The following is a 25,572-nucleotide window of genomic DNA, read 5'->3' on the forward strand; positions in this document are numbered from 1 at the left end:
AGGGTGGGGGGTTGGGAACCCAAACCCACAACAGTTTGGACAAGAGATCAACCAAGAACAAGCATAAATCTATGTTTGAAGAAACAACAAAAGCAACAAGAACTATTCAGCTCATCTGGGTAATCATCTGTAATGTGGGAACACTCCAAAAAAAAAAACAAAAAAACCCGACTAATCATGTCATTCTAATGAACTGCCTTAAGTCTGAACCCAATTGCCTAACCTATATATAGTAAAATGACGTCTATAAAAGAACCTCAAAATCTCAACTTCAATAATCCGCTAAAAATAAACCCTAATGATGACAAAAATGGAGAAAAGAAAATCACATTCACAAGCTATTTATCTCAATCTCCACAAGGTTTACTGATCCCAGAATTGTTTGTGTAAATAAAATTATTGCTTTCATATTTTGTTAATTTTTTAGGCCACCGATATGTATGGCATTTTTTTGGGGGGGGGGGGGAATTTGTGGATGGTGTATTTGTATGATAAGTATAAAATGATCAGGAATCTACATAGATCATCCTCAACTATCTTTTCAAGATCATTTGTCGTATTGTATTTGGCTCCGATACAACTCAACTCAGCCTTATCCCAACTAAATGGGGTCAGTTGCATGGATCCTTTTTCTCCATTCAGCTCTATTCAAACCCACACTTATTACTAGTCCTATGCTCCGCTTCCTGACCATTTCTCTAGAGTCATTTTAGGCTACCCCTGGCTCATTTAGCTCCTTTAATCTGAATCATGTCACCCCTCCGTACTTGAGCATTCAAAGGCCTCTGTTGCAACTCCAATAATCCGCTAAAAATTAATCCTAATGATGACAAAAATGGAGAAAAGAAAATCCCATTCATGAGCTATTTATCTCAATCTCTGCAAGGTTTACTGATCCAGAATTGTTTGTGTAAATAAAATTATTGCGTTCATATTTTGTAAATTTTGTTGGGCCACCAATATGTATGTCATTTTTTGTGGGGTAGGGGTTGTGTGGATGGTGTAATTGTATGATAAGTATAAAATGATCAGGAATCTACAAAGATCTTCCTCAACTATCTTTTCAAGATCATTTGTGGTATTGTATTTGGCTCCGATAGATCTCAACTCAACTCAGCCTTATCCCAACTAAAGGGGGTCGGTTGCATGGATCCTTTTTCTCCATTCAGCTCTATTCAAATCCACACTTATTACTAGTCTTATGCTATGCTTCCTCACCATTTCTTCTAGAGTCATTTTAGGCCTACCTCTGGCTCATTTAGCTCCTTTAATCTGAATCATATAACCCCTCCGTACTTGAGCATTCAAAGGCCTTTGTTGCATATTTACATGCCACCTCAAATGGCTTTCTTGCAACTTGTCATGTATCGGAGCTGCGCCTAAATTATCTTTTGTAGTTTTACTAGGCATCCATCTCAACATCCTCATTTCAGGCTTTCGGCTCCACTATGTTGGTTTATATGTTGTTCCATCATTGCTCAACACCTAGCTCCATACATCGTTGCTGGTTGTATAACTGTCTTATAAAATTTTCCTTGGAGTTTTACAGAAATACGTAGATCACACAACCCTCCATCCACCCTTTGTTAATTGCAATATCATCCACTATTTCACTTTCTTTATTTATGATTGAACCGAGGGTACCTAAAATTCTTACTTTGTGGTATCTCTCTCTATCATCAATATTGACCACCTCACTTTCAGTCTTATTTTTATTAAAGTTACACACCATATACTCTGTTTTGTTCTACTTATTTTGACTCCTTTTGATTCCAAGGTTAATCTCCATAATTCCAATTTTATATTTATCTCTACTTTTGTTTATCCTCCAAAACAATATTTTTACCACATAGTATGCACCAAGAGATCTGATTTTGAATGTCTCTTGTCGGCTCATCTATGATGAAATTAAAGCAAGTAGGAAACTTAAAATAGGGAATCTATCTCTTAGGTATCTAACTTTATCTAAAACTCCAATAAAAACAAGTAATTAAAAGTTACAAAATAACCTAAACCGTATGGCCTGGTTTGGGTCAAAATTTGGTTCAATGATGAACCAAACCATTTCCTTCTACGATCTGCTTCACCTATGCTTTTGGACTAGCTTCTTTACCTACATTCATCCATGGTGTGAGAACCTTTGCCCACTTGTCACATCAACCGGGCGCCGAAGTGGTGTGTTGCTTATATGGGAATGCCCTAGCTAAGGCTCACGATTTACTATACCTAGGTGATAGTACAAAGCATTTCTTTTGGGGGATTCCCTAGATTAATGTAAACAAATATAATAATGCATAGTCGACCTTGAGCCACTGGAACTCACGGGAGATCGATTACAGCCTAAATCGATACAATGAAGAGAACAAATTAAAAACTGCAACTTTTTTTTATTGTTTTTTCTGTTACATATGAAGAAGAATGTAAAAGGATAAGAAGAAGAAAAAAGGAATATAGAAGAGACCAGGGGGGTAGGGGAATGACTCTCTTAGCCTGTGCCTCTCATCAACAACTATCCCAGCTGTTGAAACAAGGAATTTCTCCCATTACCGATGGCAAGCTTTGCCACAAATTCTATTCTCCAAGTTTGTTTCCATTACAAGAGGGGCTGCCTATTTAATGGAATAGGTCAACTTACAAATTAAAAACTTAAGAAATAGAGACTCTTAAAAGAAATAACAACTTCTAAATAAAATAGAAACCTAATGAAAATAAAAACTATGCTTTATAGTTCAGCCAACATGCAAGGAACAAAATTAGAAACTATAAAATTAGAAAAACAATAATGACTGAATTAGAAACTAGGCCTTAATAAAAATAGAAACTAAATAAAGTCTTCAAGTTGCATTCAATCTCCACCAGTCTGTCCATATCAATCCCAAATCATTGTTCACGTGAACAGTAACTCGGGTACGTGAACAGTGATTTGAAGCTGATATGGACAGACTGGTGGAGATTGAATACAACTTGAAGACTTTATTTAGTTTCTATTTTTATTAGGCTTAGTTTCTAATTCAGTCATTATTGTGTTTCTAATTTTGTTCTTTGCATGTTGGCTGAGCTATAAAGTGTAGTTTCTATTTTCATTAGTTGCTATTTTCCTACCTTGGTTTTAGGCAGTTTCTATTTTCTACCTTCTATTTTGTAAGCTTGTCTGAGCTATTAATATGCCCCTTATTGTAAGGAAGGATCAATATTGGAGAAAAGATTTTTCAGGTCTTGTTGCCATCGGTTATGGTAGAAATTTCATATTTCAACAGCTGGGATAGCTGTGAGTGAGAGACCCTGGCTGAGAGAGCCATTCCCCTACCCCCCTTCTCTTCTTTATCTTCTTCTCCTTTCTTCTTATCATTTTCTATGTTCTTCTTTCATATGTAAACAGAAAAAAAAAACAATAAAGTTTCAGTTAGTCAATTTGTTCATCCTTATTAGTTGATCCTGGCTGCAATCGATCTCCCGCTGGTTTCCTTGGTTTGAGGTCGATTCTGCATTATATAAAGTTTTTGGATCCATGCAAAATTTGGATAAGGTTTTTACAATGCTGGCTGTCGACCTGATGCACCAACCCTCCTCCTTTATCAGGGTTTGGGACTGGCAACATAGAACACTAGCGGTATTATTTGGCTCCGATACCATAGTTGTCAAGGTGCCTAGGTGACCCAAGGTATAGGAGGGCCGCCTAAGCGCTTAGGCCATAATGCGTTCGCCCAGGTTCTCTAGCATTACAACAATTGCAATACATATTGAATGTATGCTCGAATTTGCCATTATATCTAGCAAAATCATTACAACATTACAACAACAACAATATAGCAAACCCAATGAATATATGCTACTTGTAGCTCTAAGAGAAACAACAAAGTAAATTTTGCAGGTGCACAAGCCATACCATAGGTGATTAGGTGGTATTCAGGGAAGAGAGGGGACTTGGGAAAAATAGGGTTTGAGGGAGGAGATGGTAGAGAAGCAGAGAGAGAGGGAGAGAAGCAAAAAGAGGGTTTTTGGGTTTCAGGGAGGAGGTTAGGGATAGAGAAAAAAAGGAAAATAAGAGAAGAGAAAGAGGAGGAAGAAGAAAAAGAGGACTGAAAGAGCATAGGAGTAAAAGAAGAAGAAGAAAAGCATTCTATGCAAGAAAAGCCACTTGTGGGAACTTGCGAAGATCCAGTTCTTGGGTGCTTTTGCAATTCAAGCATGCAATGCTTATACTGCAAGGTGCACAATAGGGCAAGTGTCATTGAATTATTTTTGAAAATACTGTGGTTGTTTTGCACTTCCTACTCCACCCTTCTCCCCTCCGTTTTGTTGTTGGATACCATTTTACCGGTTTGCAGGAGGCCTTGCGGGATATTCATCATCCAGCATGATTTTCAAATGAGCTTATCAGATTTAGCTGTGCAGAGACCAAGGTTGTTATGCCACTGCAAGACCCCCATCATAGAATACAGACATTAATTCTTTGATACTACATAATGTGAGTGGGAAGGAGAATGTTAGGTCTTATCCACATAATGCATGTCTGCTTAAATATCCTTCGGGTCTGCACTCTGCAACTCTGTTGTGATTATTGCAGCAGCTCCAACCATGTGAAAGAGTGAAGAATCAAACATTCTTTTAGGAAATTGACAGACACTACAGATTTTTGCTATGTTTCAACTGTAATAGCCTAAACATTTTTTGCCCCTTAATAAATGCTTGACGTGACTGAACCTGGAGCGTAAATACTGTACATTCGTTCCCATGCAGTCTACTTGGTTTGAATGAGATCTCTATTGTAATTCCATTTTGCTTGGAAGTGGTCTTCGTGCGTCAATTGCAGTTTTGACTTCTGAGTTTACTTGTAGTCTAACTCCAAATTTACACCTCACTGCAGCTGACAAAGTGTCCAAAGAGGAAAGAAGAAACTAGAGACAAAGAGGGATGGCAAAGCCATTGGGACCAACCGGAGAGTTTTTCAGGAGAAGGGATGAATGGAGAAAGCATCCAATGCTGAGCAAGCAGCTCAGGCATGCCACCCCTGGCCTTGGCATTGCTATTGTCGCCTTTAGCATTTATGTCATTGGTGAAGCTGCCTACAACAAGTTGTATGCTCCCCACCCTTCCAAGAGCTCCTCCGGTTCTCTTTCTCATTGACTGAAAAAGGTAAGAGGTGTGAATTTTCTTCTCAGGTGTGCCAATACTGAATGCATTCAGAGAAACCATGTTACTGCTATATTTATGGCTTATTTGGTATGATTTCAATTTCAATTTCAATTTTGGATTGATTTCATGAAATAGTCAATAGATAGATATTTCAAGAATACAAAATCCATTTGGTAGTTCAATTTCTGAGGATAGATTCTCTCTGTCAATTTCAGATGTTGGAACACTTTTAGGCACTGCTGGACTTGTATTTTTTTTCTCCCTCTCTTCTTTAAGGCTATGTTTGGAAGGCAATAAAAGAAAAAAGAACAGAAAGGGAAAACAGAATAAAACTAAAATAATGATGACAATAAATATATTAGTTTGTGTCTAATGAAAAGAAAAAGTAGAAAAACATCATAAGACAAAAGTGACAATAATGATTAGTTTATTTTTCTTTCTCTCTCTTTATTTTCAATGTTTTTCCTTTTCTTTTCTTGCCTTCCAAACATGACTTGAGGGAAAAGAAGAGTGCGTGTGCGTGTGTGTGTGTGTGTGCCGGGGGGGGGGTTAGGTTTGCCTGCTGTAAACATAATTATATGTAGTGGCATGTAACACAAGATGCCATTATTATACACATTTATAGTGACCTTGCAAATTGCAAACAATAAACATGTATACGTTGTCATTGTTACAATAACAAGCATACGATTATGTTTTAATTTTTTTAGGGACCAACAATCGAAAACATATTAGAATGATTACTTTTTTCTGATAAGCTAAAAACTTTTATTTATAAGTAGGAGAATCCCATCTGATGAGAGTTGCAGAAATACAAAGCAAAGAGCAAAGCTAGCTAAATAAGCTTTTCCAGAGATTAGTTTCCACGTAGAGTGATTTGTATATAGAGATAAATTTGTTGTATACATTATTTTACACTTTCTGTTGATTTTTTTCTCCTTTATATATATAAATCTTATATATATTCCCTTTCACATTATAAATGTTTTCCTAGCCTATCCAAAAAAAATAAAATAGAAAGAAGCTTCTTTTATTTTCTATTGATATCCTGTGTAGAAGTATCCTTAATTATATCTGCACCCACATTGTGAGCTGGTCCCTCCTTCCTTTCCTTCCAAATAATCACAGTATAGCTGAGGATAAAACGAACAGAATTTTCTTGGATTTTCCAAAACAATATACTCCTACTCTCTAATGCTTCTTTTTATGTGCCTTACATATGCTGTCCCATTCATGTCATTCAGAAAGGCATCCATTTTTGTCTTTTCATTTTTCTTTTACTTCATACCCATGATAATAAAAAAGACGATGGATGGATTCCTGCTCCTGGAGACAAAGGATCCAGGAAGTGCATAGAGAATGGACATTGATTGATATACTCAGTTGTTGAGATATTGTCTGCCCTAGATGTTCGAACACAAGAAACAAAAAACCACAAATTTTTTAAAGGAACATCTTTACTCTATGCAGCCCTCAAAGGAATTTCAGGATTTGTAATTGGTTCTGATGGAGAACTTATCAGAATCATCAATATTCCAGGCTTTATGATCCCTTAACATTCATTTCAAGTGGGAAGTTGGAAATCGGAGAGGGCTGCCTCATAAGCCACCTCCAATCATTAGGATCACGGGCAGAAACCAATCTGCCAATCATATCTTCCTTAAGCATATTGAAATTTTTTTTTTCAATTAAATTAAGAATCATTAGGGAACTCCCAGTATCTATTTCCCTCCAACTTTTATTAATCTCATTCATCCTCTGAATGAATTCCCAGTATCTATTTCGTGTTTTGCAATAGTGAATCCAGTTGGGGGTGAAAAGGATATTGTTCATCAGTCTTTTTGTGTACTTGGTCCTTTGGCAACCATCTGATATTGAAGTGATTCATTGTGGACGTTGAGGCCCAGATCCAGGCATCACCTCTATTTCGTGAGATGCTCGTAGAGGAGGGTTCCTAGGTAATCTGCAGATGATAGACTTGAATACTAATTCACATGGAGCAATCTAGCTAGGTCAAATCTCAACCATCAATAGGATTGATCTGTAGAAATCGGGGTTAAGAGTAATTTGAAGAGAACCCATTCATCAAGATGCGGACTTTTGTTACTTGTCCAAATTACTATTTTACCAGCCATCACGAGGTGACTTACCAACTTTCAGGGAGCTGTATGGAGGATCTCCAACAACTTTGTGTATATGTTGTGCACAAAGTACTTATTTTGTAGTTAAAAAAAATTCATATTTCAGATCTCACATGGTTCTGTACTATGAAAGACCCCTACCCATCCCATTGGTCAAATTTGAACAGAAATGAGCATGTTAGTACATAAAAGTGTGTCAAAAGTCGCTACCCGAAAAGAAGTGTCAAAGTTGTGGGAAAAAAAATGATGACATCTTATAATTTGATGTAACTTTGAACATTGTTGTGACTCTTATTATAATGAAGATTTTAATTTCTAATTTGCAAATTGTCATTGAAAAAACTCTACTGAAATGGTGGACTGGAATCGATGAAAGGGTGCCTTGTTTGAACATGATGATTTCGAATTGTTTGCTTTCAGTCTGAACCCCTGCGTCTCCTTTTTTCTCAATTTCTTTTCTTTTATTCAAATTACTTCTAACTTTTGATATGTTTTACAGTACTGCATTACTGAAACAAAGTGCTCTGTTGCAGATGATTGCTTGGCAGAAAATATGTAGCCTGTGCCTTTGTGGTTTGTACTTAATTAGCCTTCAATAAAGCCTCTTAAATAAGTTGTAGACTTGGATTTGTACCTGAATTTCGAGTAGGAATTATGTTTGCAATCCAAAATATTGTTGCTCATTGTGCTGTAGGAGGTGGGTTTTATCCTCTTGTACCCTTACCACCGCTTACTATGCTGTTGCTAATTGAGAGAGAATTTGGACTGCAATGGAAATCAAAAGCAAATTGGAACTCTTTATGATGTTATGGAATTGAATGTTCTGGTCTTTGTGTGAATCATTTGTTTTAAAACAGGAGCTGATGGCTACTACTTTGGTGTTAACTGTCATTAGTTCAACAATCTTACTTTTTTTTATAAATTTCTGAGGGTAGGATCTGCCTATTACATCGTCAGGAGTTTTGGCCTGACAAAGTCAGGAGGACAACCATACATCCATTCATTAGAGCAATAGAGCTTGTGGTACGAACAAAAACATTGGCAGACTCATCAGCTACTTGATTACATTCATGACAAACATTAGAAAATAAAGCATGTCCTAAGGATCTCAAATGTAAATACTAATAGCTTCCATAATAAGGCTCTAATCTCCAGTGCAGGATCCATGTCAAGAATTGGTCAAAAGATTGGTAATAATCTGAGAATTCCCTTCAACTTTGATAATTTGAAGACCGATTCTCAGCTTAAAGGCACCTTAGTTTTTTGTTTTTGTTTTTTCAAAACAAAACTTACAAGTCCTTTAGGCTCCGTTTGGTTGCAAGGGGAATTAAAGGGAAGGGAAGGAAAAATTTTCAAACCTAAAAAAGAAACTTTTGTAATCATTACCCCATGTGATTGTTTAAACTATTTAAATTTTTAACCATATCTAGTAAAGGTATATTTTACATTTTAAACCAAAGGGAAATGGATCCAGAGTAAAGTGAAATTTAATAACCAAATATGGAATGATTTGGAGTTAGATATATTGTGACATGATGTCACATGGGGTAATGATTAAAATAGTTTTTTTTTTTAAATATGAAAATTTCACTTCTCTTCCCTTTAATTACCTTTGTAACCAAACAGAGCCTTAATGATTCTCTAGGAGGGTGCCTGAGAATTAGGCTGAGGTTTACAAAAGCCCAGCCTAACCAAGCCCATTGACACCCCTAATCCGATCACTTCACATGGGTACTCAGAAAATGTGACAGACCCAAGCCGGATCATAATCGGCCTTTGTGTAAAGTGAGTTTCATTCATCTTGATAAGAGAAAAACCTTTGGCCCGCTGTCATGAACCTCGGAATGAAGCTAGAATTGATCGTCCATTAACTACGAAACAAGGTGATGGGTCTCCAATCATATATAGTAGTGGAGTTTGATCTTTATGCCGTGGAGCCATGGCTTCTGCCAGGTATGTATATCCTCTATGTGTATCATCTCTTTTTCCCTCATCCCCCGGTGGTTATCACTGTAGTGCTACATATGGTTCGTAATCTTGGATCGGATCGGTTAAAATCGTTTGAATTGGATCCGTATCAGCCTAGACCGATTCAGAATAATGATCGATCCTGTTTGGTATTAGTGGATTGTTCTCTGGATCGGTCTGTATCAATTATTACGATTCTAAAATGGTTCGTAATCTCGGGATTTGATTGGTTGATTTTTTGATTTACTTTTAATTTCATAAAGTTTTTAATATTTTCTGACTGATATTGGTCAATTCAGAAGCGATCCAACAAGTTCGATTTTGGTAATTTTTTATCGATACAGATCGATTTTGACTGATTTTGATCGATCTAGATATGTATCGAATTGGCATTGAGCATGACCAATCCCAAGATCGATCCCGCCTATAATGCGATCCTTATCCCATCTTTCTTTTTTGATTGGGCGTGACAAACACATAGTATCTGAATTACAAATTTTCAAAAACCATGGGGTGGATATGGGTCATGATGTCCTACATGCCAAGGACAACGCCCTCTAGGCCAGGGAGTCAACCACACTTTTAATGTCCCTGGGAATGTGGTGAAATGTGAAGGAGATGCTGAATGTCTTTAACAATATTAAGAATCTTCATCTTTCTTTCTCTTACATGTTTGAGACGGGAAAAAAAAATCCAGCAATATTAACTAACTTTATATACAAGTCACAAGAGCCCTCAACAAGCGAAGTCACAAGATCTCTGTTATTTGTGCAATGGGGCTCAATCTAGTGCATGAACATTAAATTGGGCTAACATAGGATAAGTTAAAGGATTTGATATAATGTGTTTCATTACCTATTGCGCTTTAACGTATTAATAAAGTATCGAATATTTAGTATCAGAATCAGACACCATGTCACAGGTTCGGAAAGGACTACCTAAAGTACAGATCTGAAGGGTTTTGATCATAACCTTAAAATGAACTTCACAACCTCACATGTGATCTGGCATAGTAAAATAGGGTAGAATAAAAATAAGGGCTCATGTTCTCTGTGCCGCAGCGTAGGATGTGCCCAGACACATGGGCCCTGCCATTCAGGGGGCAGGGTGGTCATTTTGCCTACCCCCATGTGTTTGGGCCTAGCCTGCGCCCCCGGCACAGAGAACATTCTCCCTAAAAATAAATAAGGTTTTCATGACATCTGATTGGATTGTAACGACATAGTGCAGTGAGCGTAGCAATTTGTCCAGGAAACCCTGACCTACTGTAGTAGTGTAGGGTTTCCCGAAGGAGGACAAGGCAACAGGTTCTATAGTTGCAACCCCAGAGAAGAATATCATGTGTTTTTGTCTTGGCAACTCATCAATTAGCTGTGCAAGTTCAAAGGGAAAAACTATCAAAGTCATGTGGATGATGGTGTATTATCTGTGATTTTGTTTTAGTAATTATTTATTTTAGTTCACCAAATAAACAATTACCTATGCATGTTAATTGTCGTTAATTTATTATTAAAAAGCATGTATTATTTATGAACTAAAACCATCATGCATTGTTGGCATGATATCTAGTTATAACAAACAAATGGAAATTTTTCTTTATACTTTGTCTTGTAAACTTATTAGTTTTGTAATTCTTTTTCTTATCTAAGTAGATCTAGCGAATTACCTTTAATAACTCATAGTCCAAAATACTCACTATACACCATTTTCTGTTCTCTTCAATGATAAAGCCTCAAATGATAAGATCGAGACATTGGAGTAAATCATAGAATTTGTCTGGTAAATTCATATTTATCATAGACCTTTAAACTGAAGGATTATTGTACATTTTTTTAAAGAAAAAAAAATTAGATAGGCCATCATAGGTTGGCTACTGAAATGTTGTGGTTTAATTTTTCCCCTTCAATTGTCCTACTTGCAAACCTTCGGCTGAGTATATCATTTTTAGATATCTTGTTCCTAAGTTTTCATCTGGTTGACTGGTTCCAAGTGAAAAGAAACAAAGGGAAATGAAATTAGTTTATAAATAAGGGGTTGTTTTGAATATTTTAAGTTTATGCTTTGAAAGAGTTCTACAGGCACCAGTCTGCTTTATCGAGTATCGCTAAATTACAAAACCGATATTGATATGTATTGGGTTGGATTGGACTATTTTACCCTCCAAGATTCCAATACTTCTTTTTACTATAATTACCCCAAAACCAGGGTAACATTGATCTGGTATCGGTTATGGTTGTCAATGTGGAACCAAAATCGAAAATTGAGCATCCGAACAGGTTTTATTTCTTTTAAATGTTTTTAATCAATGTGGATGATAAGTTTGATTCTTTTTTAATATTTTTGGAAAAAGTTTGGTGGATAATGGACCTAACAAACAATTCCACAAACACTTAAAATAGGGTCTAAATCGGATACAAACCAGGTCAAAACCAAAATAGTGAACAAGATATGGGACTGAATAAAAACCTAACCATGCCGATTTGGTTCTGATTTGGAAAAAAGACTCCTATTCGATTTCAGTACCAAATCGATTGACACCCTTAGTATCGACCAGCTATCGACATAGGTATATGTATTAAAACCAAATCGATTGACACCCTTAATATAGGCCAGCAATCGACATAGGTATACATACCGAAACCAAACTGATTGACAACCTTTACTATCAGTTAGTATCGACATAGGTATACGTATCGGCCCAATATCGATTCCTAGACCATGCTATCAAGACTACATGAAATAACAAATTTCAAAATGAAACAAACTAACACTACAATTAAAAAAAACAGTATCTCATGTTCTCTCTCTTTTTGTGACCGTTATAGGGTGGATTTGATTTGAAATATCTTATATTCTCCTTCTCTTTTGTGACGGTTATAGGATGGATCGATGCAAAAAAAAAACAGAGATGGAGAAATAGATGGGAATTGTGGTATGAGTTTCTTGCCCATGAAGGAAGAGTTGATTTTACTCGTATGAAACAAGGTTGGGAGGTGTCAAGAACCTATGTGATGCAATAGTGGATTGTGGCATCCATGCCATGGAGGAATGACTTCTCTCCTTCCCTGCTCTTTATCATTTTCCTTATATTCTCAATGCATATTTTTTTTTTTCTCTTATTTTCTCCGATTTTTAACGGAGCCCTAACAGATGCCGAGACAAGTCACATGGAAGAAGGCCTACCGCTGTCAAAAGATTTGAGTGAAAAAATGTCAATGGTGTCCGGATTGTAGAGGAGAAGAGAGCAAGGATTCCAAGAAAGAGCAAATCTAGAAGTTGAAGAAGGGAGGATTGAATAACTAAAGACGAGAAATGGCTATGGGTAACCATGGTTTTTTTGTTGCAATTTATAATTGGGTTATTTGGGTACTCTTCAAGGTTTGTTTTTACAATTCATCCCACCCCCATTGGATTCACTTATATATGCTTTTATAATGGAAATTGTTTTCCCCCTGGTTAAAGTTCTTTGCTTTTAATTTGAATCCTAACTCTGAAAAAATCTTGACATTTGTCACGATGATATCTCAAGATTGAGCACGAGTTTTTTCATTATTGTCGAAACAAATGCCTTGATAACCACCACATGACTTCTGCTTACGTGGATTAATCCAGTTGAACTGCTAGTCAAGGTGCAACCATGATGATGCAAGCTTCAAGATAGACTGTTGGATCAGGAGAGTCATAGAAATAAGGCTCAGATAAATTTGAATTCGGATTCAGGATTTTCAGAATTGCGCTTTGGAAAAGTGAATATAAATCTCCATATATATATATAAATGAGTTGATTTTTTTTTTTTTTGGTAAATATATATATATATATATATAAATGAGTTGATTTCTTTTTTTTTTGGTAAAAATAAATGAGTTGATTTCAAAACCAAATGAAAGAAGCCATATTCTACAAAATACCGTTATATATATCAATTATAATGCTCATGCGAGATATAAACATGATTATTGAAGTGCTGCATAAAATTATTGTTAAGCCAACAATGTTGGCCATTGGCAAGTTCATAACATTCAATAATTATAAAAATACCATCTTTAATAAATACTCATTTTTCTCGTACATATTAAATCAATTATATTGTTCATGTGGGATCTAAGTATGATTTCAATCTCAAAATCATTGTTAGGTCTACTATATTGGCCGTGTGGCAAAGAGAAAAGAGAAAAGTTAAAAAAAAAGAAAGAAAGAAAGTACATTGCTTCATTTTCCTCAACTCTTCAAGAGTCAAGAGTGAATCTAATAAAATTTCATCGACCGTATCTTCTTCACTTGTAGTTTTCTACAAAACAAAATGAATTAATGATCCTTCCTGATTTTGGTTATTAAAGAAAGGAAAACAAAGTATCTAACCTCTCATGTCCGGATATTTTAGCAGAAATTCTATGGACCTTTATCCCCGCTGTGCACACATGGCTGCTGCTACGTCGCACGATGCGTGCAGCAGCGCTCCAATTACAGCAACGGATAAAAATTCAAATTCTATTAGTTTTTTTTGTTTTTGTTTTGATACAAAAAAATCCTGTTAGTTCATCTTCATTAAAGTCTCAACATCCAAGTACACCATATAAGATATTCAAATTTACTACAAATGAAAAATCAAATGTCATCTTATTTTAAAGTGGGCATTCACAACTTGATTGGTGTTGCTATGTGCTTCAAGCCTGACCAGTATAACCTGACCTTGGGCTGAGAAGGAATATCAGTTCTTACACAGCCCTAGCTTGATCTAATTTAGGAACCCCATTTTTACAAGCCAGGCCAGACAAGGTCGAGCAAAGCTCAACTTTGATTTATTTTCAATTTTCACAATTTTCTAATATTTTCTGACTGATACTGGCCAATTCGGAACCTATCTAACAAATCCGATTTTTGATCATTTTTTACTGATAGCGAATTTGACAATCTAGATCGGTATCGAATTGGTATCGGCCCTGATCGATCCCAGTATTACCATGGTTCTAAGTATCGGTATCGTGTCGCCCGTATCAAGCAATATATATCGGTTTTACTAGTCACTGATACTGATACTGTGCCGATACAGTATGGGTAGCACGGTATAGACAAAGGGTAAAATGGTTAGAAAACTCATTATTTAAAAAAAATTCAGGGGTAATTTTGTCCGATACAACAGATCCAGGTCGATATTGTATTGATTTTGCAGGTTGCCGATACCCGTTTCGATACCGTGCACTAAAACCATGGGTATTACGAACCTTGCCACCTATAATGCCCTCCCTTATCCCATCTTTCTTTCCCTTAGATGCCATGGTTTTAGTGCACGGTATCGGAACGGGTATCGATAATACGTAAAATTGATGCGGTATCGGCTTGGATCGGTCGTATCGGACAAAATTATCCCTGAAATTCCTTAAAAAATAATTTTTTTGACCATTTTACCCTTATTCATACCATATTACCGATACAGTATCGGTACGATATCAATATCGATGACTAGCAAAATTGATGCGTATCACCCGATACGATACCGATACCTAGAATCATGCTTAGATGGGATAAAGGGAATAGAAGTGGAACATGTTGGAACTTTCGATCTGCTTCTCGGCCCCTCCCAAGGGATCCCACTAGAATCGTTTTAGAAACCCCCAGAAGAACCCCAAAAGTTCCAGAACAAACTTTCTCTCTTCCTCTCCAGATACTTCCTTCTTCGCTCTCCTCCCCTGCTATCACCTATAAAAAACAACACAAAATATCTCAAATCATCCTTTCAATTTCTACTACACTCGAAGCATAATGGATTTCAGGTTCATGGGTCTTGACAATGATATGTTCAAAACCATCCAACACATACTGGATGTTGCAGACGAGACCGAGAAGCCCGCAAATGCTCCAAGTAAGACTTATGTCCGAGACGCCAAGGCCATGGCTTCCACTCCTGCGGATATCAAAGAGTACCCAAACTCTTACGTATTCATCATCGACATGCCAGGGGTGAAGCCTACCGAAATCACGGTGCAGGTGGAGGATAACGTTTTGCATGTTGTCGGAGAGAGAAAGCGCGAGGAGGAAGAAGCAGAGGTTAAGTATGTTAAGATGGAGCGCAGGGTAGGCAAGTTTATGAGGAAATTTTTGCTCCCTGAGAATGCTGACACGGAGTCCATCTCTGCCTTTTACCAAGACGGTGTTCTCACTGTCACTGTCGAGAAGCTGCCTCCGCCGGAGCCCAAGAAGGCCAAGAACATCGAAGTCAAGATCGCCTGAAGCTCGACGAAAATGGTTGCAGAAGACAATCAATGGTAGCGAAGAGGCGTTTTTTTTGGGTTTTCTTTTCTTGTTTCTGGGTTTCTGAACTGGGTTGAGATCAATCGTTGTTTATAAATCAAGATGATGATAGCCCTGTTATCGTTCTTTACTTTCATGTTTTCGCCCTTTATCAATCAAGAATGCAACTAGCGTTTTTGTGAGAGTTCGTTTTCTTTTGAAGTTCTTGAAGATGATCAATTAATAACGAAAGGATAAAAGGTCTAACTAACGAGGAAAGATAAAAACCCAGTTCTCTTGAGCAATGGTGAAAGGAACCATCATTGGGTTTGGATGAATTTTAGGGAACAGTGAAAAGGCATCTCGGATGATGTTATATCTGCAGCTGAACCCAAAAACTTTCTCCTTATTAGTTAATTTGAAAGGAAAAGAAAAGGTAGAGGCGAGTTAATTTGCAGTTTTGGAAGAAACAAAGTTCAAATGGCCGTCGCATCTTTAGCATTTTCGACCTTTCCATGGGGTGTGGCGGTCAGTTTTACTCGACCTTGTGCTTGTGCCTGAATGAAGGGTCTGCACGCCGCACGCAACCAGCTAGCTTAACCGGCAGCCTGAAAAGGCCACCCCCCCACCCCCCCGGCCCCCTACCCCCATGAGGGTCTCTTTCAATAAATGCCCCTCAAGTCCTCACTCGAGTCCTTACGTAAGCCAAACAGCAATCAAGTCCCTGTACATAGATCAGCTATATCATAAAAGATTCATGTTGTTTAGTGTTCAGACCTAATAAATACGTTATGCATGGATGGCTTCATTGCCTTTGTCAATATCCTTCCTTTCTGTTCATTTAATCGAATATAAAAAATTATCATAACAACACGTCTGCGGGGATAGCTCAGTTGGGAGAGCGTCAGACTGAAGATCTGAAGGTCACGTGTTCGATCCACGTTCACCGCATTTACTTTTTCATTTCCTATCAATAAGACAATAATCCTTACATGTAACCTTAGTTAGTAAGTTCGGAAACGGCAATTGAACGAGAATGGATAGCAATTAAACGAACTAAATGGTAATAATATTTTTTAAAAATCTGACTTCATAAAATGCATACAATAATAATATGATACGTGTTTAATACGGATATAATACGACATAGATGGCAATAATATTGTTAAAAAAACGGATATATATTCATTATATAACATGCATTCACCACCTAATAAACAAAATAATATCATGATTTTATAAACTAAAATAAACACAATAATATAATATCCTATATTACATTTCTAAGATTATCGTTTAACATACCAAAATATCAATAAAGTAGTCTCTAAAACATAAAATATCAATATAATAGTCTATTACATCTCATCAAACATAAAAAAGGTAAGACATAATGTGTTATGGAACCATGAAAATCTCATAAAATAGTCTCTAATAAGGACACAAGACAAGAGGGAGAGTTCTAGATATGGATCTCCACTGTTACCCATGTCTCTTTTGTACACATTAGCTACAAGAGACAGAAAATTCATTTGCTTCACTACCATCATCAAAGTTCAAAGACTAGAGAAACAAGAGGAAGAAAATAAGAACAAGAAGAGAATGAGTTGAGTAACTTGAACTGGATGATTGGGCTTTCTGCCACAGACCCACTTCTCGGACAAGCACAATAAGCTAAAGAAAAGCATTTATTTCACAAAGTTCAGAAACACTGTCAAATCAAACCATACTTGCCATGATTTCAAAGCCTTTTTTGCTTGGCTTTTAGAAAAGCTTTCCGTTTCTATTTTCCATGGAGATGCAGTTGGAACTTTGTGATTTTTGGTTTGATTAGCAAACAATAGGAACTAAAGAAAGCGATACTAACCGAACAACAGCGGAAGAAGGAGAAACGTCGCCGCTGCCGTCGCCGATGAAGCTTTGTTGAACGGAGATGGGGAAGATGATTGGAAATGGAGGGCGGCTGCTATTGCCTACTAGGGTTGGATGTTCAACGCAAATCGAAAGGCACGAAAGGGAAAGTGAAATCGTTTCCCTAAATTCTAATCTTTTGGGTTTTTTTTTTTTTTAAAAAAAAAATAAATAAAATATAAACCGTATAATACACAAATTATACGAGTAAAATACTCAATCGATTAAAACACGTGTTTTTTTTATAAAAATATGGGAAAATGCAGGGACAGGAGTATTATACGTTCAAAAATTTAGATACACGTATTTACTAACTAAGCATGTACCCCTAAAATTTTAGAAAAAAAATCCTTACATCAACAGCTTCCTTCCTTCAAACTTCAAAGTATGAAACACTTTCTTTTTCCATTTGGGCACAAATGTGATTCATTTCCTACCAATAATCCTTACATGAACAGCTTCCTTCTTTAAAAGTATGGAAGCGGGATCGATCTCTTACTATAATTTCTCTACCATAAACTCTGGAAATGACTTTAATGGCTGAATGACAATCTTCACATGTCCTCAGGTTCTTCACTATCCTGATGGGAGGACTCCCTGCTTCAGTCCTCATCAGACCAAAAGCAATGGCCAGCTTCTCACTATGCCAAGACACTGCCTGTTCTTTATCTTCCTCTAACAAATCAAACGAAACTTTCTTTACATTAGCAACATAGCCTCCTTCTATGGCTGCCCTTCTCAACATTTCTCTCAATTTACTATGTATCTCCACAATTTGAGGATGTAGCTGATCATCGATGCGAAATTCATGAACAATACCATTAACCTCAATCCAACTAAAACCAGGGCTAGTTTCCTTCTTCCCTCTTTCACTCATCAGCTTCCTCACTCCAGCAACACTTTCCCATTGACCAAGAGAAGCATACAAATTTGAAAGCAGGACATGACCTCCATTATTACTAATATGGTCCAGTTGGGCAATGTGATCCGTTATCTGTTCCCCAAGACCAACATCACCATGGACTCTACAAGCACTTAATAAAGCCCTCCATAAAACAACATCAGGCTTCATGGGCATATGCTTGGCGATTTCAAATGCCTGCTCCAAGCGCCCTGCTCGGCCAAGAAGGTCAATTAAACAGCCATAATGTTCAATCGTCGGTGAAATTCCCCACAAGTTTTCCAAGTTTTGGAAGGTCAACAAGGCCTCATCCACTAGTCCTGAATGGCTACAGCCATTTAAAACCCCCACAAGTGTGACATTGTTGGGTTTAAGGCCTTCATCTACCATTTGAGAGAAAACCTTGAGGGCATCCTTGCCAAGCCCATGTATCGATAACCCTGTGATCATACTTGTCCAAGTGAGCACATTTCTATCAGACGCTGCATTAAAAACTTGAGTAGCACAGCTTATTCTCCCACATTTTGCATACATATCAATGAGAGCTGTTGAAATGTTCGAACTCTTCCGGAACCGAGTCCTGTCTATGTAAGCATGAATCCACTTCCCTTGATCTAAGGCTCCAATATGAGCACAAGCCGATAAAACGCAGACGAGAACTGTCTCGTTGGGCTTCACCTTATCATCACACAACATGTCATGGAAACAACTAAGTGCAGCAGTATACCTCCCACCACTGACATACCCGGCAATCATAACGGCCCAAGAAACATCATTTCGTTCAGGCATCTTGCTAAACAATTCACCAGCGGTACCCATCTCTCCAAGCTTTATATACCCACCCAAAAGGCTAGTCCAAGTGAACACATCTCTGTGAAGCATTTCATCGAACAACTTCTGAGATTCATCCATTTTTACAAACACCGAATACATGTTTACCAACGAATTACCCACAAAGATATCAGATTCAAACCCACTTTTTATCACCTGCCCATGAATGTTTTCTCCATAAACTGTCAAGTTTTGATGCGAACAAGACGTGATCACAAAGGTGAAGGTATAGTTGTCGGGGACAGCAGCCTTGGGTGCGTTCAGCACGAGCATCCGATGGAAGAGATGAAGCGATTCTCGAGAACTGGGTATTTTGGAGTAGGCTCGGATCATTAGATTGCATAGAAGAATGGGTGGTGAAGGACATGGATAATGATCGAATAAGAAATGTGCGTAATATAAATTTTCTGTGGAGATATAAGAACGGATAAGAGCGGCAATTAGAGAAGAGTCTTGAGAAAAGGCCTGTGTAATGACTTGGGCGTGTGTTTGGTTGAGTTGATTAAGCGTTGGGCACTGCTTAAGTAGTTGAGAGAGCGTTGATCGATTTGGGTATAGAAAGGGAATTGGATTGGATTGTTTGGAGAAGGTATCAATGCTAGTAGATGAACAGAAGAGAAAAGCTGGAACGTTCAAAGGTCTAAAAGTTCCTGCAAGAACATAAGTTCTGAATCCAAAGATTATTTGCATCTGTGTGGGGTTTTCCACCCACCACGAAAGAAGGGTCTGGTTATTTACTTAGTTGAAGAAACTGCATTTGGCATCCAAGGGAAGGATTAAGGCGTCTGCCATCGGCAGTGACAGAATTTGTATCGTGCACCCACGCTTAGTTAAGCAATTTATAAGTTATGATGGAAACATTTCACGGTAATCAAGGATTTAGTTCACGGTATCGGTATCGGTATCGGCAATAGCGAAATGACGGCTTTCCCCGTGAATGCAAAAATCCCATCACTATTGATGCCCATGTGTGTGCTCTCATTGGCCCCCTGTATGGTGCAGACCATGCAACCTAACAGTGATCGCCCACCTTACAGTCAAATATTTTGTATTGTACATACTTCTATAATCTTAAGTCTCAAAACTTTATTTTATCACATGACAAATTCTATTTAGACTGAAATTTTACATGTGAACACGAGGCTTTGACATTTATCTATCCTCAAAATTTAGGTCCCATTAGATATCTCATAAGGGGAAAATTATCACCTCCAGTTTGCTGACCGGCCCAGTTCCCCAGTTCCTCTAATAGGGGGATGGTGGACCCCACCCGGGCAGGGTGTTTGGGCATGGGTAGAGAGGTCATTTCAGCCCCCCTTTGTTAGAGGAACTGGGGAACTGGCCGGTCAGCAAACTGGAGGTGATAAAGATCCTCTCATAAGGTGGGTCATTCTAATTGTTTTATTTTTAAAATTTGTTTGAAATCATAAGTTTCATGATGAACAAGAAACCTTGAAAAAACAAAGAGAAAAACTTCACACATAGTATCACGACTCTCGTATGATTAAGGTAAATCTCTAGATTTATTCTTAAAATGTTCTCCAAAACAATGTTACCTACACAAGAAGTTGTCTTGGATACCAAGAGAATAGGAACAGAAGCCTGAAGGATACCTATATGGTGCCAAATGATTTGAAGAGGCCAAGAAAATTAGTTCAAACCTATTAGGAGAACTTACTGTGAATGAAGAAATGGTTCACAAATTCTTCATTCATGAGACATTTGATTTACTCCTATATTGGTGATTGGAATATATTCTGTAGAAAAAAAAGTACCTAGAACAATGCACTAAAAAATGAAAATCGTAAATAAACAATCACATAATAAAACACAAGGATTTATGTGTTCAATAAGATTGCCTATGTCCATGATGAAATGAGATCCACTTCACTATCTATGGAGAATAGGGTTAAAGCCGCTCACCCTCATACCTTTCTCATATTGATTATAGAGAAAGAATCCTTGCTACAAATTTATAACGAAACCCTATACAAATAATTTACCGAATGACCCTCGAGGCCTTGGACTCTTTGGGCCCTCAGCCTCCTAATAACATCTCTTCAGAATCAACCCACTAATAGTCTAATACAAGCAACGGAAGAATACAAGACATTGTACCCCCAACAATAATCACCTTTGTTTACCAATCACACATAACAAGGCCCAATAACAATAAGAAATTAGCTCATATGAAATGCTCAAAGATCCAAAACTATATAAAAATTAAAACAGAGATCTAGTCACCCAACCATTACAGAAAGACTAAAACTGTCTCAAGGTTTAAAAGATGGGTTTCTTAACCACCTGCAACTTTTCTTTCTCAGTCACCATTAAAAAAAAAAACAGAGAGATTTAGTCACCCAACAATTATTATGAGATTAAAACTGTTCTTTCTGAGTCTCCTACTTGGAGCTACCATTGATCTTTTCATCAGGATTGTTCTTATCCTTTGAGTTGTCATTGATCATTCTAGAAGAACTAGAACCAATGCTCCCACGCCTTTCATCCTTCTTCTGCCTCTGCCTCTGCCTCTCCCTCTCCCTTTTCCTCTGATTCTTAAACCAATCTCTAACTTTAATGATATTGGTTTGCCTTTCATAGATGTTGAGCATGTCCACAAGTTTAATTACCTGTTGAGTTGTTGGATACTTATGTATACCATAAGTATTGTGCAAAATTTGTTTCTGTTCTTGAGTAGGAAACTATCGATAGCTGGGATTCTTGTTTTCATTTTGCACTTCTGAAGAGCTAATCTCCAAGTTGCCATTGGAATAATTGCTGAGTTCCTCTTCAGGCCAAAATGCTTCATCATCTGTACATAAAATTTGATCATAACATAGAGAAGGGTTGAAATAAGTGTTACAGTAAAAACCCTTTACTGACTAAATAACATGGGAGACAAGGCAGCTTTCTTTTTTCCATAAATAAAAATAAAAGTTTCCTCTTAAGCATATAAATTACTTTGAGTAGAATTACCATTTTTTGTTTGCTACAACATATCATCAGCTATAGCTCCCATGTGTCTATCTCTCTCTTCCTTAAAACAAGGGGGCTGCGATTTCTTTACATATGGAGAGGAGAGAGATAGACTCATGGGAGTGCTAGTGTAGGCCACACTCCCTGACACAGTTATTTTTCTCTTTTTTTATTTTTTATGAGAATAGAAGATATGTTAAACGAAAGATAAGAGAGTCTGTACAATGTTATCATATAAAACAAAGGTCTATTGGTTATCAACTACGTGTCTAGTTAATATGTTAGATAAATCCAAAATATGGCCATTCTTGGTAGTGGTGATAGAAATGGCAGAAGATGATTGAGACACATTCAGCAAAAGAGGAGTTAGATGCCAAGGCCGCGATATAGTAGTTGGAGCTAGGATCATGGTAGGGATATCCTTGTTGCAACACCAAATCTCCTTGATCTTTTTAACCTAGTTGAGAAGAATGAACTAGACCCTGAGCAAGGGGCCGGGAAAAAGGATGTTGCCTGGCAGCGCCACCCTACGTTTAGATACAGGGCATCGTGGAATCACCACCCCACTCCTTAGTTGGATGCCCATGTGCATGCTCCCATTGGCCCCCACACTGCCGTAGTGGCCACGCAGCCAGACAGTGATTCCCCTCCTTTTATTTATTTATCTATGAGAAAAAGGACTCTGAAAGGCAACATGGCCCCTGTGCCTAGACCCAGAGGAGCACGAAATGATCCCCACCCCCATGAAAGGAAAAATTTTCTTCCCTATTGATGCTTCCGTGCACGCTCCCATTAGCGCCCATGGTGACGCAAGGGACACACTGCCTTTCAGAAACCCTAAAGTACTATGTTACTCTCACTACCCATTAGGAAAAAAAAAACTTATACACAAGAACCAGAAGCAATTGACATCAAAATATATCTAAGGGGATAGAAGAATTTTACCAAAATCAAACCACTCCATGAAAACCAATCGACTTGGAAGCTTTGATTCTGAGAAGGAGAGACCTCAAGCCAAGTTAATTGGGAAATTTCTACAGAATTGTCTTGATTTATATCAGTAACCTTACAACCCATACCCATTACAAATCCAACTGGATTTTAAGGGAAAAAGTTTTGTACAACGTCAGCTCAAAAATGAAATTGCACACCCCATCACATATCACTGTACATTTGAGGGGTGATATGTCATAAATGCCCCTCCTCCTTTTGTCAGATTCGAAAAGGGGTTCCCTTGTTCGTCCGAAACTACACTCGGGTAGTATAGGGAACCCTCTCCCGGATTTTAACTAGTTTCCCTTTATAATATAATAATAAGCGGTTATGACTAGTGAGAGATGTTCTAATGATAGTCATCTCACATGGAGCTAATGCTGATCACAGTTGAATTGGAATAAGTTATTTCAATCCAACAGCAAATCCCATGATCTTTCTTCAAGAATCTTAGCAATGTATTAGATCTTTTTTCCTAATTTCAAACCTTATCTATACATGCACTACCTTGTACTGGTAATAATGATAATATACCCTGGATAGAACATATTTTTCTCCATATATGGTACAACAGTTAATGTTCACTTTAAAAAAAAATAAAAATAAATTCTGTGAGTTGATTTCCATTTGTTGAAGATTACAAACTGAATTAGTGTGTCAATTTAAAACACAATAATTTGGTTCCACTTTGGTTTTGAAAATTAAAATTTCATTTGATTCGATTTGGTATAGATTTTAAGTTAAACCCGCCAGTTTGAATCGAACCAATCGAATGAAGTATGACCTGTATAAACTGAACCTAAATTATACTAAACTCTAAAAGGCTAAAACACGAGTTCTAAGAGTTCAGTTTTCACTTTGTCTTGATTTTGGTTTTCGGCAAACCATTGTGTTTAAAAGAGAATTGGATCCCTACCATGAAGGTCTACAGTCGATGATCTCGTTTTCTGGCCGGCCCGATGGTTGGACCTGGAAATTTTCTTCAAAACCATCTTCTGATCAGCCATTTTGGTTGAAGATCCAATGATCTGATCATGGCCTTAAAGTTGCCTTGTTTCCAAAAGGGTTTTTCTAGCTTTGAACCACTCACAGGGATTTAGGCATATAAAAAATAAAAAAAATAAATAAATAAAAAAAGCTGAATAAAGTGCAATCCATAAATTCCAAGAGAGGTGAGAAGTTACTTTATTTCAAGTTTATGAAAAATGCATGCCACTGTGAGTTCAGAATATCATTTTCCTTTCCAAACAAGGGTTGGTTTTATGGAGATGACAAGAAATGGGCTGTGCCCTTAGCATCACACTGACATAATGGGCTGGGCACCCGTAAACAGATTGGATTTGGCTCGGATGTGATCTGATCCGGATATTCTCTGGCCGAATACGAATACTTCTAAACGGATTCGGATAGATTCGGATGCGGATCGAATTCGGATTTCGACCATCCATTTATTTCTCTACCTTGTGTAACCCGAACCTTCCTCCCCCTAGTGGTTACAATTCACTCTCAATCCATATTTCTTAGATCATGGTTCTTTTTTCCTCATATTTTCGAACTTAATTAATTTTTTTATTATTAAGCATTCGGATTTTTTTCCTGTATCTCTAAACGAATATTGATGTCCCTAAACAGATACGGATGCGAATCAGATTCAGATTTTCGGTTATCCATTTACATCCCTAATTTTATCCAAACCTTATGCTCATCCAAAGAAGAGTCCAGGCAACTGGATAAATTCCTTGCCCTGGGAATGATGGTCAAGATTACGTCTGTGCTGACTCAAAGTCCCAACCTCATGGAGTGGCATGGTATTGAATTTACAGATTCTGGCAGAACATTTCATTCGTTTTCTTACCAGTACAATGCATAAAATGCTAAAAACCATTCTCTGCTTTCTAGTTTAATCTACAGAAAAAATTGAAAAAGACTGCTGGGGTGGGATTTTACGAGGTAAAGTCGAAAATTAGATCATAGGCCCAAGAGGAAGTAATAAAAAAATTGAAATAAAAAATAGGAATAAAAATTTGTACAACTTTATTCTATCCATCATATAGCATTTCTTCATGGACTGAGTTTAGGATAACGTTTGCATCCTCGATGGTTCCCTGGAATTCAATTAACGAGTGAAGGAAATAGGATCTGAGAAGTTAAAAAGAGGCACTATGGATCTAACAATTCAGATTAGATGCATCAAACTTTGGGAACCCAGATGCATATGTTTGTCTAGCTCTCCACCCTACTGTTCATGACCTGTGATTCAATCCCCCTTCTGGTACCTGCAATTGCTGCTGGTAGTAGCTATTTCTCCATTCTCCTTTCACTGATCTAGCTCGCGTTCAAGGTCACCAATTGATCTTACTGGTTCTCAAGACTTTCAATGATTGTATTATGCCTCTACTGCAGCATTGATGCTTGAAGTAGCAGATCTAGCTTCAAGTCTGTCCACCTTCTCACATCAGTTCCATGTTAGATTTTGTTAGTTTCCT

The 25,572-nt window shown here is 37.4% G+C and overlaps 2 protein-coding genes and 1 non-coding gene across 3 annotated transcripts; 2 read left to right on the forward strand and 1 right to left on the reverse strand.

The window, feature by feature from the left end:
* The first annotated feature begins 15,000 nt into the window (after positions 1–15,000).
* On the forward strand, positions 15,001–15,494 carry LOC122639059 (17.1 kDa class II heat shock protein-like). The gene has a single exon (XM_043831902.1). The coding sequence runs from the start codon at positions 15,007–15,009 to the stop codon at positions 15,472–15,474; it is 468 nt and encodes a 155-aa protein (XP_043687837.1). The 5' UTR covers positions 15,001–15,006; the 3' UTR covers positions 15,475–15,494.
* Positions 15,495–16,352: 858 nt separating this feature from the next.
* Positions 16,353–16,425, forward strand: TRNAF-GAA. The gene has a single exon. It is a non-coding gene; the product is annotated as a tRNA-Phe (tRNA).
* A 1,393-nt stretch (positions 16,426–17,818) lies between these two features.
* Positions 17,819–21,729, reverse strand: LOC122645259 (pentatricopeptide repeat-containing protein At5g66520-like). The gene is made up of 2 exons (XM_043838587.1): positions 21,534–21,729; positions 17,819–19,767 (listed from the first exon to the last, which is right to left on the reverse strand). The coding sequence occupies exons 1-2, from the start codon at positions 21,727–21,729 to the stop codon at positions 17,819–17,821; spliced, it is 2,145 nt and encodes a 714-aa protein (XP_043694522.1).
* Between the last annotated feature and the right edge of the window lie 3,843 nt (positions 21,730–25,572).

This window comes from Telopea speciosissima, chromosome 1 (genome assembly GCF_018873765.1).
Source record: "Telopea speciosissima isolate NSW1024214 ecotype Mountain lineage chromosome 1, Tspe_v1, whole genome shotgun sequence".
NCBI classification, from domain to species: domain Eukaryota; kingdom Viridiplantae; phylum Streptophyta; class Magnoliopsida; order Proteales; family Proteaceae; genus Telopea; species Telopea speciosissima.

What these genes read in the sequence shown, in the direction of transcription:
- LOC122639059 (XM_043831902.1), top strand. Translation starts at nt 15,007, where the DNA reads ATGGATTTCAGGTTCATGGGTCTTGACAATGATATGTTCAAAACCATC.
- LOC122645259 (XM_043838587.1), bottom strand. Translation starts at nt 21,729, where the DNA reads ATGCTCAACATCTATGAAAGGCAAACCAATATCATTAAAGTTAGAGAT. An exon ending in TCCTGATGAAAAGATCAATG is followed by an intron (nt 19,768 to 21,533) that starts GTAGCTCCAAGT and finishes ATGTTCTTGCAG; the next exon opens with GAACTTTTAGACCTTTGAAC.